We start from the raw sequence: 16,394 nt of genomic DNA on the forward strand, positions 1-16,394 counted from the left end.
CCCCAAAACGCTTAAGTGTCTCTCCATTATTTTGTGATTGGATATTGTACTAACTCTTTTTAGCCCTCCTTGTTTCATGTTTGGCTATATCTAAAATTAGCATAGTTCGCTTTAGACTGGCTACCAGCCCCAAAGATTTTATGAAGAATTTCTCAACTGCATTTTACTTCTAGCTTATCTTAGGCAACATCTGTTTATCAGGCTTTGTATTCAGGAGGCGACTTTGCTTTAGAAACCTTTTTATTCTAAAATAAATAACCAGTATAACGAATTGTTTTAAAAAGCACATGTTGTTTTACTTGTGATATACAATTTTTTAGTGAAAAAGGATTGAAGGCAATTTAGTGTGAAATATCTGTACTTGAACACGGATGAATTGTTTGCTGGATTTTAAGGGCGTCAATAACCTTACAGATGACTACATAATAACACATTGTTTTAGCTGTAAACAAGTGAAACAGCACAGGAGAGGCTGTGTGTAGACTATTTCCTGTTATTGTATTTAAGGCTTGTCACGATACATATCCAGAATTAGATTTATATCAAACAGAAACCAGTAAAATGGTTTTATGGTATCTCTGATAATAACAACAGTAGCACTAAATCCCAGTCAATAACGTATATTTCTCAAAATAGATTCTTTATCAGTGAAATTATTGTATTTCTTCGAAATTTAAACCACCCTAAACCGTTGCAGTAGATATTAAAGAAAATCAATGATTTCTTTGTTGAAAGAAATCGATACTAGAGTTAACCGAAAATGGTTCCCCGCGATACACCGGTAAGTATTTAACAATTGAGTACATTATCACTACATTATAATATATGTATCATGTATACATTTTGCTTGGGAAAGATTTTTTGGTGAAAATAACATTGTATTTTTTGAAGTGAGAAAACCAGTTTGATCCTGAGGTCTGGTCACTATCTGTACACTTCTGTAGTAATGCACTAGCTAACGTCATAGATAGAACATTGCTGTTTCCTTGCGAGTATCACATCGATTTTAACCCAAGAAACTGATATGAAACAAAGAATACTGTGATTTACTTTGTTCCCTGTGAAGTTATTTTCCAACTGTGTCTCAAACTAAAGGTCCACCATCGTAAGTGTTTAAAATGTGTTAAAATATTCTAGTGATGTTGGGACGTGTCTGAAGCTATATTTTGGCGTGATGTTTGAATTCGCGTGCGAATTTCCTTTCAAATTCATGCGAGAATGTATAGCTCGCTTAAAGCAAGTAGTTTGCAGAATACACGTGATCTACTTTGCCTAATATATACATCATTTCCTTTCAACAAATAAACTGCTTCAGTAAATTGGAGTGTCGAATTTCCTCCGCCACAAACCAGCAACTGTTTTCCCCGGAAGTGCCTCGCGTACAAAATGACCCCCTTGGTAGGATAATGTCAGAATAATTTTGGTCAACAACGACACTCGCTCGAGCGCATAATGCATGATAATGGTGGTATCATTTGATAATAACACACCGATTAGCTCTCGGAAGGATAATGACGCCGTTATTTACACAATCAAGTCACTCCAACGCTGGCATTAAACCCACAACGGACTGAGGCAAACACCACAGCGGAAGGTCTGTATATCTCTTTAGTGCGTACCGTTAATCATATCTAGGGGACGGTATACACAGACGTCATTATTATCATTATCGTTATATCATTATCATTATTATAGAGAAAATGTAGATTGTTTATAAAACATTACGCTGACACAATCGTCTGTCTGCTTTATGAATCACCGTCATGTACTTTGTGTATTATCTACTATGAACGGCCGGTTGCTTTCTTCGATCAAGCAGCTGGCTATCAGATTCGTCTTCTACATGTGTAGCAAGCATTAATGGCTATGGGAAATGTATATGCAGTTTGAATAGTTATATTAATCTAAGAAATGTTTATGATTTATAAAGCAAGTTTTCGCGGTGGGTTGTATAAACCTCTGGTCACGTTGACTTGTACAGCTATTTTTCACTGTGGGTTATATAAACCTCTGGTAACGTTGACTTATAAAGCTAGTTTTCACGGTGGGTTGTATAAACCTCTGGTAACGTTGACTTGTACAGCTATTTTTCACGGTTGGTTGTATAAACCTCTGGTAACGTTGACTTGTACAGCTTTTTTTCACGGTTGGTTGTATAAACCTCTGGTAACGTTGACTTGTACAGCTATTTTTCACTGTGGGTTGTATACACCTCTGGTAAAGCTAGTTTCCACGGTTGGTTGCATAAACCAATGGTAACGTTGACCTATAAAGCTAGTTTTCACGGTGGTTTGTAAACACCTCTGGTCACGTTGACTAATAAAACTAGTTTTCACGGTGGGGTGTATAAACCTCTGGTAAAGCTAGTCTCCACGGTTGGTTGTATAAACCTCTGGTAACGTTGACGTATAAAGCTAGTTTTAACGGGGGGTTGTATACACCTCTGGTCACGTTGACTTATAACGCTAGTTTTCACGGTGGGTTGTAAACACCTCTGGTCACGTTGACTTATAACGCTAGTTTTCGCGGTGGGTTGTATAAACCTCTGGTCACGTTGACTAATAAACCTAGTTTTCACGGTGGGTTGTATACACCTCTTGTAACGTTGACTTATAAAGCTAGTTTTAACGGTGGGTTGTATAAACCTCTGGTAAAGCTAGTTTCCACGGTTGGTTGTATAAACCAATGGTAACGTTGACCTATAAAACTAGTTTTAACGGTGGGTTGTATACACCTCTGGTAACGTTGACTTATAAAACTAGTTTTTACGTTGGGTTGTATAAACCTCTGGTAACGTTGACTTATAAAGCTAGTTTTAACGGTGGGTTGTATACACCTCTGGTTACGTTGACTTATAAAACTAGTTTTTACGTTGGGTTTAACACATCCGTGCTGATTTTCGACTTTAAGAACACAGTTGGTATATAAACTGTTTTGGTTTTTTTGACTTGTGGAGCAAGTTTTCATTGAGCTGGTCTCAATATACTGTAAATATCTCATGTATTTTATCAATACTTTTGTTCTGTCAAATTACTTTGACCAGACATAACTATTGCAGTAGAGCTATTATTATGGTTCAGAGACGGAATAGTCAGACTGTCCTGAAGATTAACTGATTGGATATTCGCATGGCATAGCCACTTTACGTCTTTCAACGAAATAACAAAGATGGTCTTCAGTCTTCCTTTGTATGACGTCACGAAGACTACATCGGATAGCATAGATAACACACGATTAATCTAAATAGAATTTCACCGTCCCTAAATTTTACTTTTATTATTTAAGTGTCAAACATAAACAATACCAATGGCAACTTTGTGGAAGTGAAAGTGGAAAATAAATATTAAATAACACTATTCATATTTCATTTAATGCAGTTGATATTTTTCACCTAAAAGCAGTCTAGTGCTTACGTGCAATTACATATTAAATCAATAACATATATATTTTGTGTGTGTAAATTATGATATATTTCTAACTGAATGACATATCAACGTTGTTTCTAGTTATATTACGTACAGAAAAGAAGATGACGTGCATCATTAAAATTGTGTTTCCTTGCCTTCTGCTGATGGCGCTGTGTTCCTCACTTCCTGTCAAACGAGACGAATCGGCAAAGAACATGTTGAAACAGGTAAGAGTATATTGAATTGAAACGTTTGTCAACTCTTTGAGGTCATCAAATTACTTAAATTCCCCGGTCAGTAGTGAGATCTAGATTGTTTGACAGACCCGGTCAGTAGTGATATCTATAGTGTTTGACAGACCCGGTCAGTAGTGAGATCTATAGGGTTTGATAGCCCCGGTCAGTGGTGATATCTAGAGCGTTTGACAGCCCCGGTCAGCAGTGATAGCTACAGTGTTTGACAGACCCCGGTCAGTATTGATATCTAGATTGTTTGACAGCCCCGGTCAGTAGTGAAATCTAGAGTGTTTGACAGACCCGGGAAGTAGTGAGATCTAGAGTGTTTGACAGCCCCGGTCAGCAGTGAGAGCTACAGTGTTTGACAGCCCCGGTCAGTAGTGCAATCTAGAGTGTTTGACAGACTCCGGTCAGTATTGAGATCTAGATTGTTTGACAGCCCCGGTCAGTAGTGAGATCTAGAGTGTTTGACAGCCCCGGTCAGCAGTGAGATCTAGATTGTTTGGCAGACCCGGTCAGTAGTGAGATCTAGAGTGTTTGACAGACCCGGTCAGTAGTGAGATCTCGAGTGTTTGACAGCTCTGGTCAGTAGTGAGATCTAGAGTGCTTGACAGCCCTGGTCAGTAGTGAGATCTAGAGTGTTTGACAGACCCGGTCAATAGTGAGATCTACAGTGTTTGACAGACCCGGTCAGTAGTGAGATCTAGAGTGTTTGACAGCTCTGGTCAGCAGTGAGATCTAGAGTGTTTGACAGCCCCGGTCAGTGGTGATATCTAGAGTGTTTGACAGCCCCGGTCAGCAGTGAGAGCTACAGTGTTTGACAGCCCCGGTCAGAAGTGAGATCTAGAGTGTTTGACAGACCTCGGTCAGTATTGTGATCTAGATTGTTTGACAGACCCGGTAAGTAGTGAGATCTACAGTGTTTGACAGACCCGGTCAGTAGTGAGATCTAGAGTGTTTGACATACCCGGTCAGTAGTGGGATCTAGAGTGTTTGACAGCCCCGGTTAATAGTGAGATCTAGAGTGTTTGACAGCCCCGGTCAGTAGTGAGATCTAGAGTGTTTGACAGACCCGGTCAGTAGTGAGATCTACAATGTTTGACAGACCCGGTCAGTAGTGAGATCCAGAGTGTTTGACAGACCCGGTAATTAGTGAGATCTAGAGTGCTTGACAGCCCCGGTCAGTAGTGGGATCTAGAGTATTTGACAGCTTTGGTCAGTAGTGAGATCTAGAGTGTTTGACAGACCCGGTCAGTAGTGCGATCTAGATTGTTTGACAGACCCTGTCAGTAGTGAGATCTAGAGTGTTTGACAGCCCCGGTCATTGTGAGATCTAGAGTGTTTGACAGCCCCGGTCACTGTGAGATCTAGAGTGTTTGACAGCCCCGGTCAGTAGTGAGATCTACAGTGTATGATAGCCCCGGTCAGTAGTGAGATCTAGAGTGTTTGACAGACCCGGTCAGTAGTGAGATCTAGGGTGTTTGACAAACCCGGTCAGTAGTGAGATCTAGAGTGTTTGACAGACCCGGTCAGTATCGGGATCTAGAGTGTTTGACAGCCCGGTCAGTAGTGAGATCTAGAGTGTTTGACAGCCCCGGTCAGTAGTGAGATCTAGAGTGTTTGACAGACCCGGTCAGTAATGAGATCTACAATGTTTGACAAACTCGGTCATTAGTGAGATACAGAGTGTTTGACAGACCCGGTAATTAGTGAGATCTAGAGTGTTTAACAGCTGTGGTCAGTAGTGAGATCTGGAGTGTTTGACAGCCCCGGTCAGTAGTGAGATCTAGAGTGTTTGACAGACCCGGTCATTAGTGAGATCTAGATTGTTTGACAGACCCGGTCAGTAGTGAGATCTAGGGTGTTTGACAAACCCGGTCAGTAGTGAGATCTAGAGGGTTTGACAGCCCCGGTCAGTAGTGAAATCTAGAGTGTTTGACAGACCCCGGTCAGTATTGAGATCTAGGTTGTTTGACAGACCCGGTCAGTAGTGAGATGTAGTGAGATCTAGAGTGTTTGACAGAGCTGGTCATTAGTGAGATCTAGATTGTTTGACAGGCCCGGTCAGTAGTGAGATCTAGAGTGTCTGCCAGCCCCGGTCAGTAGTGAGATCTACAGTGTTTGACAGACCCGGTCAGTAGTGAGATGTAGTGAGATCTAGAGTGTTTGACAGCCCCGGTCAGTAGTGAGATCTAGAGTGTTTGACAACCCCGGTCAGCTTTTAGGTCTAGAGTGTTTGATAATTTGTAAGCTGACCTGATCTTTCTAGCAGATAAAGAAACGGTCACTGTTTGCCCTTTTGAAACAAAATAAGATGAAAAGACAAAGAAAGAGAGGATACCAAAGTGTCAACAATACAACAATTCGAACTCAAAATCGATAAAACTATGGCAGAGTATGAACAAAGGAAACATTAACATATGGACCCTTGCATATGTACAGGGATTATCAGACCAGATGTTCCGGAAGGGTAAGCGTCTTCTGCCTCATTGACGACACCCACCATGTCAATCTACGTCAAATCTAATCAATGCAACATCCTCACATCCACAGGGCACACCAACAAATGCATCAACCTTCAACTCACACAAAGAGGCGACGTATTTTAATATGAGATCATGCTGTCGACTATTAAACCTGCCCCCAGTTTTCAGAAATGTGTATCTCTCGAAACATTGTGTCGTAGGTTTGTCTGTCAGTGGTCGAAATATATCACGGAAGTCATGATATTCGAAGCAAGCTCTTGAACAACGATCAACTGCGAAATGAAACACAGCAGGTTTGAGAAATAGGGACATTACTATCAAGAATGGAAAAATTCACTATTGGAAAGTCAAAATCGTACATTTAGTATTAATTGTCTCTGTTGGTCATTTCGTAAGTTAAGATCAAGGAAAGCAGTACACGGTCGACGTGGTCGATGATTTTCTTGTTATTTAAAGAAAACACATCGTCAATTAATCTCAATGTAAAAATTGAAAACGTCTTAGAATGTGCATATATTTCACAAATAGAAACGGAATGCGTTGGCTTAGTGTAATCTCTGTTTGACTAGAAAGTGGTTTCGGAATTTAGAGCTGCTTTCACTTTAAAAACAACGAGCCAAATTTATTCACATTTAAACCCATTACAATTCACATGGAGAAGCAAACGCTAACTATCATTAAAACATATCTACCGAAAAATAGGAATTCTCTAAACTAATTTATTTGTAAAACATATTTCAGGTGACATTATATATTCGACAAGTGTTGAACCTGATTAAAGCACATCCTTAATCTAATCGCTGTAACATATTGGCTGAAGCATAGTCTTTGCTTTGACAGGGTCGGCCCGGACAATTGACCCTCACATGCTCTGTATCAAGCTTTGTTTCCAGTAGCAACAGTTGCCCTGGAGTTGTCAGGAGACATTGTGACGGGGTCACTTGTGATGCAGGAAACGTTTTCCTTTCCGGCTAACATGGCTCTGCCTCCGGTTTCGTTTTATTTGTGACGCCTTTTGATTTTGTTTTGATGTCTTCTCACGGTTCCCGTTCGTGTCATTTTGGTATCGATTTTGGGTCCCAATTTTGTCCTTATACGTTAAGATTATTGCTCAATGTGTTCTGCTGTATAGAAGGATATAATAATTCTATATCAGACTCAGGAAGGGAACCGACGTCGCACAGCTGCACTGCTGTTTCCTCGATGACGCTTTACGTCTTGTGACGTGGTTCTCCACAAGGACACTGTAAAACAATCAATCAGACTGATTATCTTGGTCAGTATCTCGGTGGTAGTTTTATCTATATGATCGCGACAGCTAGGCCAGCCCGGTAATAAACACGTGCGGGATACATGAGATACGTTTCACTGACTGAGTTGATATAGAAAAGGTTTCCCAAAACACTTCCCATGTTTATCGAATCTGCTGTCGTCTGTCAACAACAAAAAATGCGCCCTATACAACTTATATTCCTTTTTTATTTTCTTCAGCTTAAGATTTGTAGTGTGACGAATAATATAAATTTAATGATATTTTTTATCTTTAACTTCAAGTGGTTAATTTACAGAGGCGCAACGGAGTGGAAACCACCAGGGACCATTCCATCCAGCTGATAGTCACGGGCATCAAACCCATGGACAACGATTCTGACAACCATATAGACAGGCACGAGTTGGAAAATATCTTCCGCTATGTGAACATAAATTTGGATGAGGATTCGGCGCAGTACCTCGCAGAAGAGGTATTTAGCAGCAAGGAGTTTGAGCACAACGACGGAGATCTCCCAATCCACGGTAAGACTATCAGTAATGATGTCTGGATAAGAGACGGACTAGGGGTAGAGCTATAAGGCTTGGCAGGGGAAGGGACATATCCCATATTCAGTAGGGCTAGCAGGTAATGGTGGGACACGGTATATATTGTGGTTAGGGTAATTGAGGTAAATGTTTCGTATATCAAGCATGATGTCGTGACAGGAGACCATGTGTTAAATGAAGGTACAGGAATAACGGGCGAGGAAGGTATCAAACCATAGGACAAGGGTAAGGGACAGGTATAGGGGACGATAAAGGGTTTAAAACCATCAGACTAGGGTATGGGACAGGAATGGAGGGCGATGAAGGGTATAAACCCATTAGATATGGGTATTGGACATGACTTGAGGGTGAAAAAGGGCAATATATCATCAGATCTGGTGTAGAGACAGGCATGGAGGTCAATGAAGGGTATAAGGTCATCAGATCTGGTTAAGGGACAATAGTACAGGACGATGACGTGTATATGACCATCAGATCTGGTTAAGGGACAGGACTAGAGGGCGATGATGGGTAATATACCATCAGATCTGATTAAGGGACAGGACTAGAGGGCGATGACGGGCAATAGACCATCAGATCTGGATATTTCGTTGCCATAGCAACCATATAGCAACCACAAGAAGGCTTCTGATTGGTGAAAATTCAGATATTGTTCGATTTTGATGAAAATTGGTATATAGGGGTATAAGGGGATTGCGAATTCAACCGCATATGTTTCGTTGCCATAGCAACCATATGGAGGCTTCCGATTTGTCGAAATTCAGATATTTTTCGATTTTTTTAAAAATTGGTATATAGGGGTATTAGGGGACTGCGAATAAAACTGCATAAGTTTCGTTACCATAGCAACCACACGGAGGCTTCTGATTGGTCGCAATTTAGATATTGTTTGATGTCGATGAAAATTGGTATATAGGGGTATTAGGGCACTGCAAATTCAATCGCATACGTTGCGTTGCCATAGCAACTACACAGAGGATTCTGATTGGTTGCAATTTAGAAAATGCTCAATTTCACTCAAATTTAGTATGTACATTGTAGGTGTACTATGGGAATGCGATACTTTTCTGATACATCTTTGCGACTATGCGGGCAGTTTGGTGGACATCTGTAATGGTCCCCTTTTACAATTAGTACTTGTTGCTGTAGATATTGTTAAGATGTTTCAATTAAATTTCTTATTCACATCCAACTCATGCAAAGTTGGCTAACCAATTTGATTTGTGCATATTTACGGATAATCAATGAGGTATGGGGCCTTTTTTCCCTTCAAGTTTCAAGCTTTACATTATGTCTCAATAGCACGATACTCACATGTTTAAACCTTACCTCAATAATGTTAACCTACAATATGTCCTGCAAGCGGGGGATATAAATTCCACGAATTTGCTTGTTGCTGATGTCATGGTTGATCTAGTGCTGTTGCTGGGAGTCTAGCAGTGTAGTACTTCTTGGTGGAAATAGTCCTCCTTTACATCCCACATTTGGCTATCAGTTCGAAATTGTATACTTTTACTAGTGAGGCTGATTACATTTCTTCAAACATCAGAATACAACTCATTATTCAATACTTTTTTTAGTTTACCCTTTTAGTTTTACTTTTCTACATAACTTTGCAGATTTGTAAGAGCCTTCTTTCACCCTAAATAACAGCTGCCTGTTAAATCTTAAACTCGGTATTCTGTGCCGAATTTTTGTCTTCATAAATCTTCATTCTTTCATTTTAGCAGTTGCTTTATCATGTTTATTTCGTCGTCTTTCGCTGCTTTTTGGCTTTTCTTTGGTTTCATTTTCTATAACTAACTTCTCCAGAACACATAATCCTCAGTACAATCAGTATTTTCCTCCTGATCCTCTCCACGTAGGAACGTTCTGGGTATCCTTGTGCTTACAGCTGCAGTGGAACTGGACTGGGGCGATCGTCGGCGACCAGGTAGCTCAATTGGTAGAGCGTCCGTGTAGATTTCGGAGGGTCCCAGGTTCGAACCCCGGTCTGGCCGTTACATTTTCTCTTTCTCCTGTTACACAGCTATACGGTACTACTTAGGGGAATCCGGTAGATCTTGTTGGATCCATGCTATATACGGGCGTTAGTACCTGTTGTAGTTGGTGAATGATCCTTTACGAAACAAGTAACAGACCGTTGTTACGGTCTGAGGGGATAACTCCACAACTATACTAGAAGTCAAGTCAAGTAGGGGTCTATCAGGCTGAAATTCCTTCTCAGGTGCTTCTCAATTTGATTGTCACGTCTTAAAATTGGGTTTTAAAATCGTTTCCCTTTTGATTTTTCACCAAAGCTCGTCAATAGCCGAAAAATGTATGGACATATTTCCGTTGGTTAGTATAGCATGGACAATGTGATATAAACGCCGATTCTAAAAGCGTGTGATTCAGCATCCACATCAGCATCATGCAATTATCTGAACTTTGTGCCCACGTCATAAAGTGTACTTTTTAGATTTGTCATAAAAAAATCGCAAAAACAGTGAAACAAAGATCCGTTCCAATGTTCCTTCCTGCAGACGACTCACTTACTGTAGTGACAATCAACAGGAACCCAATATAATGTAATGGCATTCACTTATATTTTCACAGATTTGGCGACATTCTTCAATGATATTAACGACATGGGCATCTTCTAATGAACGGAGTCACGGGACCTGGCAGTGATGAACGCTTTTTGAGATCTTTTGAGTAAAAGGATGTCTAGGGATGTGAGCAGCGACATATTCTGTAGAGTGACGTATTCTGTAAGCAGAGAGGTCGTATTATGTAGGCTTTTCAACGCTGGTTCGTTATTTGAAGCTTTCATCGACATATTTACGCTATAATGCAACTCCTAATAACACCTGTGCAGCCTATACAAACTTGTTTTCTAAGAACAAACAGCTTGTCATTTACAGTATAGCACCAATGCTAATGGATAATGTCTATTCTGATTAAGCTGCCATTGTTTTTCTCTGCATCAGTCTTTGTCATTGTTGTTTGTTTACAGTTCATTGATTCAATATGAGATGACAATCCCAATTTTAAAAATAAATCTATAATTTCTTCCTAAACAGTTGAGCAAAAAATATGCAGCCCTTGTTGTTCCTTTTATGTATACAAATATTCTCTATTCTAATAATAGAATATTGCAAAAATAAATGCTCCTAAAATTGATGATTTACGGTATTTGCTTTGATTTTACAGTGTCAACTTGTGATTCAGCCCTATCAATGGGTACTAGATCATGTTCCCTGTCACTCTGGCAATTTTCTGAACAAAATTGGGATTCCAGGCCTCATAGCACAAAGAAAATATTTTTTCAACAATCCCTATAAAAGTAATGCCATTTTGTTTTTTATTTTCAATCTATTTTTAGGTAAATTCAATTAAGCTTTGGCTGGAGTCAGTTTAGGACTGTTCTATAATTAATCCTATAGAGGAAGTAGAGGCATCTTTCTGTAATATCATTAGTGACAGGCTTTAATTTATACAAACTTACCATTCCTTTCATCAATCCATTTTCAATATTTTGTTAATAGCCTCCGGTTAAAGCCTCCCACCCTTTCCATATAGTTAACACTAGATAGGCCCTTTGGATGTGTTTTTTAACAGAAATGGCCAACGTTTGATTTCCCAGTTGGACACAAAAAGTATTGGGTCACCTGTTGACCACGTTTTCTTCAGGTACTCCAGTTTCCTCCCACATTAAGACCCTCTCATGTTTCCATCCAGGCCAACAAAAGTGATTAATGTCAGTTGGAAAACTTGTTTCATAATTGTTGTGAAATGTTTAGATGTGCCCTTATTGATTTTCATTAGCTTTAAGACAAATTCAGACAAAAATTTAATCTGTGATATTGTCATAAATGTTCAACCTGAAAACAAAAATATACCTGTCCTAGGATTCAAATTGATGATACTAAGATGACATACACAAAATCACTACTAATTCTGTACATTTTCTCCAAAATTTGAAGTTGAAAATTGCATTACTAATCTTTATCCTTCTGTAACCCTAGGGAACCAACATATAATTTACATAAATTTGGGGATTATGCTTGTTACATCATGAACAGTATTTGTTAACATTTCTACTGAACTTATATAGATATTATCAGGCATGGGTTTTACTGGATAAATACATAAAATATTATAAAGATTATAAAAAAATAATAAAAAAATTCTTGACTAAGGTTTTATTGTCAATTTTATATCAAAACAATATTTAAATAACAATGACTGAAATACATGCTTGCCCCTTGATTGGTATAACCAGCCTGTCACTGAGATCTGTGGACCTTAAGCCCACTCACTACAGATCGGTTCACTTCAGACATGTCTGTAGAGAAGTGGGCGTTACCATCAATTAGGTAATATCCTGTACGTCATACGTCATGACATACATGCAGGGTCAAACACACCAAATCATCATTTACGTCATACGTCATACGTCATGACATCCACGCAGGGTCAAACACAAGAGGGAAAAACTGGCCTTCCATTTTCTCGCCCTGAAATACATGATAGTTTCCATCAAGATGCAATCAGCTCATGGTGAAATTTATAGCTATAATTTCCTGAGTAAAACAATTCATGCTTGGAGCTACCACCCCCAGATCCACCTACTATTGATACCTATTTACTTTTGTTTAGATTAAATATCGCCTTTCAGTACATTAAGTCTAAATAGGACAGTATCAATGGTAAAATCTCGATCACCCATCTTGTAATTTGTTTTGCAATCATTTCCATAAAACAATAAACCCAGAGATGATTGATAAATATACAATTATTTTAAAAACCTGTTGAATGATCTGATACAAGCTCTCAGAGGTATTAGTCACCGCCAGCTATATCACAGTACAACACTGTTGATGGCCGTAATGTCCAAACATAAAGATCATCCATGCTTTCGGTCAGAATATGTATCTAAGGTGGGTCTAGAGGTGTGTCTAGGATACCATTTCTGTTTATTGTGAGTTACCTCCCCTTATAGTGGGTTCACTGTCAATTATCTACCTTACCTCTAGAAGCAATACATGAAATTTTCATACAATTGAGTTGCTTTTATTTGGAGTGATCTCCCCTGCCTCTGGATTTATTAAGAGTGATCTCCCCTGCCTCTGGATTTATTTAGAGTTATCTCCCCTGCCTCTGAATTTATTTAGAGTGATCTCCCCTGCCTCTGGATTTATTTAGAGTGATCTCCCCTGCCTCTGGATTTATTTAGAGTGATCTCCCCTACCTCTGGAATCTTTATGCCCTTTAGCAAATCTTCATTAGTGCTGGATTTCACTCCGTCTCCAAAGTAATTCAGTACGGCAGCTCGCCTCGGAACCTCTGACCTATTGAAAAGATTAAAATAAATGTCACACTTAGTACATTAAACTAAGTTCTCATTTGATACACAAACAAGGGACCTGTTATCTACAATTCTGTTCTAATATTGTTATGAAAACCTTTGAAAACATTTTTTTTTTTTTTTTTTTTTTTTTCAAAAAAAAAGAAAAAAAAAAAGCTAAGCCGATCAAGCAATATGGAGAAATTCTTTACAAACGCACAGAATTACACCAGAAAAAATACACTTCAAAATAAATCGGCAAACACGAAGCAACAGCTAGACTTACTGATGCACACTATCATGTAATTACTTTTGCAATGAAGGTAATGGGATGGGAATCTTCATGAATGGTAAAAAAGATTACATGAATGGTTGTAGGTTTGAACTCATTCACCCCTGAAACCACATTTGAACTCTTCCAAATCAAAGGTTGAAATAGTTCATTATGAAATTTCGGGGGTGAATGAGTTAAATACACCGGCATACAGTATCAACATGACCAGATATCTACGTTTTGACCAGAATTATGTTGTTTGCGAGATCCTGGACCACCAACGGGGATGAATTGTTGAAAAATGTATCGCTACTAAGGAAGTAATCGTCTCAATACATATCACACAAAAAAAAAAAAANATAACACACAGGTAAGTAGTGGTAGGAGCTATAAAGACTTCTATCAATGGAATAACACACAGGTAAGTAGTGGTAGGAGCTATAAAGACTTCTATCAATGGAATAACACACAGGTAAGTAGTGGTAGGAGCTATAAAGACTTCTATCAATGGAATAACACACAGGTAAGTAGTGGTAGGAGCTATAAAGACTTCTATCAATGGAATAACACACAGGTAAGTAGTGGTAGGAGCTATAAAGACTTCTATCAATGGAATAACACACAGGTAAGTAGTGGTAGGAGCTATAAAGACTTCTATCAATGGAATAACACACAGGTAAGTAGTGGTAGGAGCACTGTGTTGAGTAGTAGGGAAAATGACAACTAAAACTTCAACATAAACAGGGTGTAAAAGATCTAGGACTGAGAAAACATTTATATCAACTTTCATAGAACCAGAGGTTTGAATACAATGTTTCACAAATTTGTACTGTATGTCTACAAAACAATTTGTCAGAAGTTGATTATGAATCTATAAGTATTATGTGACTTGTAAGAACCATGTACAGCCAGAGGGTGGTGGAAGCTCGCGTGACCTTTACAGAGTATCTATAACCATTATGTGACTTGTGTTACCTGTTTACATAAGAACCATGAACAGCCAGAGGATGGTGGAAGCTCGCGTGACCTTTACAGAGTATCTATAACTAATATGTGACTTGTGTTACCTGTTTCCATAAGAACCATGTACAGCCAGAGGGTGGTGGAAGCTCGCGTGACCTTTGCGGAGTATCTATAACTATTATGTGACTTGCGTTACCTGTTTCCGTAAGAACCATGTACAGCCAGAGGGTGGTGGAAGCTCGCGTGACCTTTGCGGAGTATCTATAACTATTATGTGACTTGCGTTACCTGTTTCCGTAAGAACCATGTACAGCCAGAGGGTGGTGGAAGCTCGCGTGACCTTTGAGGAGTATCTATAACTATTATGTGACTTGTGTTACCTGTTTCCGTAAGAACCATGTACAGCCAGAGGGTGGTGGAAGCTCGCGTGACCTTTGCGGAGTATCTATAACTATTATGTGACTTGCGTTACCTGTTTCCGTAAGAACCATGTACAGCCAGAGGGTGGTGGAAGCTCGCGTGACCTTTGAGGAGTATCTATAACTATTATGTGACTTGTGTTACCTGTTTCCGTAAGAACCATGTACAGCCAGAGGGTGGTGGAAGCTCGCGTGACCTTTGCGGAGTATCTATAACTATTATGTGACTTGCGTTACCTGTTTCCGTAAGAACCATGTACAGCCAGAGGGTGGTGGAAGCTCGCGTGACCTTTGAGGAGTATCTATAACTATTATGTGACTTGCGTTACCTGTTTCCGTAAGAACCATGTACAGCCAGAGGGTGGTGGAAGCTCGCGTGACCTTTGCGGAGTATCTATAACTATTATGTGACTTGCGTTACCTGTTTCCGTAAGAACCATGTACAGCCAGAGGGTGGTGGAAGCTCGCGTGACCTTTGAGGAGTATCTATAACTATTATGTGACTTGTGTTACCTGTTTCCGTAAGAACCATGTACAGCCAGAGGGTGGTGGAAGCTCGCGTGACCTTTACAGAGTATCTATAACCATTATGTGACTTGTGTTACCTGTTTACATAAGAACCATGTACAGCCAGAGGATGGTGGAAGCTCACGTGACCTTTGCGGAGTATCTATAACCATTATGTGACTTGTGTTCCCTGTTTACATAAGAACCATGTACAGCCAGGGGATGGTGGAAGCTCACGTGACCTTTGCGGAGTATCTATAACCATTATGTGACTTGTGTTCCCTGTTTACATAAGAACCATGTACAGCCAGGGGATGGTGGAAGCTCACGTGACCTTTGCTGAGTATCTATAACCATTATGTGACTTGTGTTACCTGTTTCCATAAGAACCATGTACAGCGAGAGGATGGTGGAAGCTCGCGTGACCTTTGAGGAGAATCTATAACTATTATGTGACTTGCGTTACCTGTTTCCGTAAGAACCATGAACAGCCAGAGGGTGGTGGAAGCTTGCGTGACCTTTGCGGAGTTTCCCACACACGGGTTTAAACTGCTGTTTTTCCTCCTCCGTCAAGATAGTCTGCAAAGGGAAATAACTCTTATCATCAGGTGTGTCATTAAACAATACAAACATATAAAAGACTTGTCATAGACATTGCTATATAACCTGAAACGATATGTAAGATACCTTATCACTGTTCATACAGAATTTTTTAGAACAAAAAAATAATTTAAGAAACAAGAGGCCCATGGGCCTTAACGGTCACCTGATATATTTATACAGAGAGTTGATTTCGTTTTTAACATGAACAGAAATATTATTCAAAGTGACAAAAAACAATAAAACCATCTTATTCAATATCAAGCATACAGATTTCAGACTAAAAAGGATTTGAAACTAGCACCTCTGATTCTAAACAAGGAAAATGAAGAAATTTTAGCACACTGACTCC

General features: G+C 39.5%; 2 protein-coding genes across 5 annotated transcripts in view; one reads left to right on the forward strand and one right to left on the reverse strand.

Annotated features, from left to right (window-relative positions):
• Window positions 1-1,312: 1,312 nt before the first annotated feature.
• On the forward strand, window positions 1,313-11,100 carry LOC110464825. The gene is made up of 4 exons (XM_021520270.1): window positions 1,313-1,594; window positions 3,507-3,634; window positions 7,698-7,923; window positions 10,546-11,100. Exons 2-4 carry the CDS (start codon window positions 3,530-3,532, stop codon window positions 10,590-10,592), a joined length of 378 nt encoding a protein of 125 aa, XP_021375945.1. The 5' UTR covers window positions 1,313-1,594; window positions 3,507-3,529; the 3' UTR covers window positions 10,593-11,100.
• LOC110464824 overlaps window positions 10,935-16,394 on the reverse strand; it is a 32,435-nt gene continuing 26,975 nt past the window's right edge. For 2 of the 4 annotated variants that reach the window (XM_021520268.1, XM_021520269.1), the window contains exons 9-11: window positions 15,909-16,021; window positions 13,184-13,283; window positions 10,935-12,449 (exon numbers count right to left, since the gene is read on the reverse strand). In XM_021520268.1, coding sequence (XP_021375943.1) covers window positions 12,390-12,449; window positions 13,184-13,283; window positions 15,909-16,021 — 273 coding nt within the window. In that variant the 3' untranslated portion in view covers window positions 10,935-12,389. Of the gene's footprint in view, window positions 12,450-13,183; window positions 13,284-14,620; window positions 15,317-15,908; window positions 16,022-16,394 lie in introns of those variants that run through there. The other 2 variants (XR_002464543.1, XR_002464542.1) reach the window with 2 other exon arrangements.

This window comes from Mizuhopecten yessoensis, unplaced genomic scaffold (assembly GCF_002113885.1).
Source record: "Mizuhopecten yessoensis strain PY_sf001 unplaced genomic scaffold, ASM211388v2 scaffold11037, whole genome shotgun sequence".
Lineage (NCBI taxonomy): Eukaryota > Metazoa > Mollusca > Bivalvia > Pectinida > Pectinidae > Mizuhopecten > Mizuhopecten yessoensis.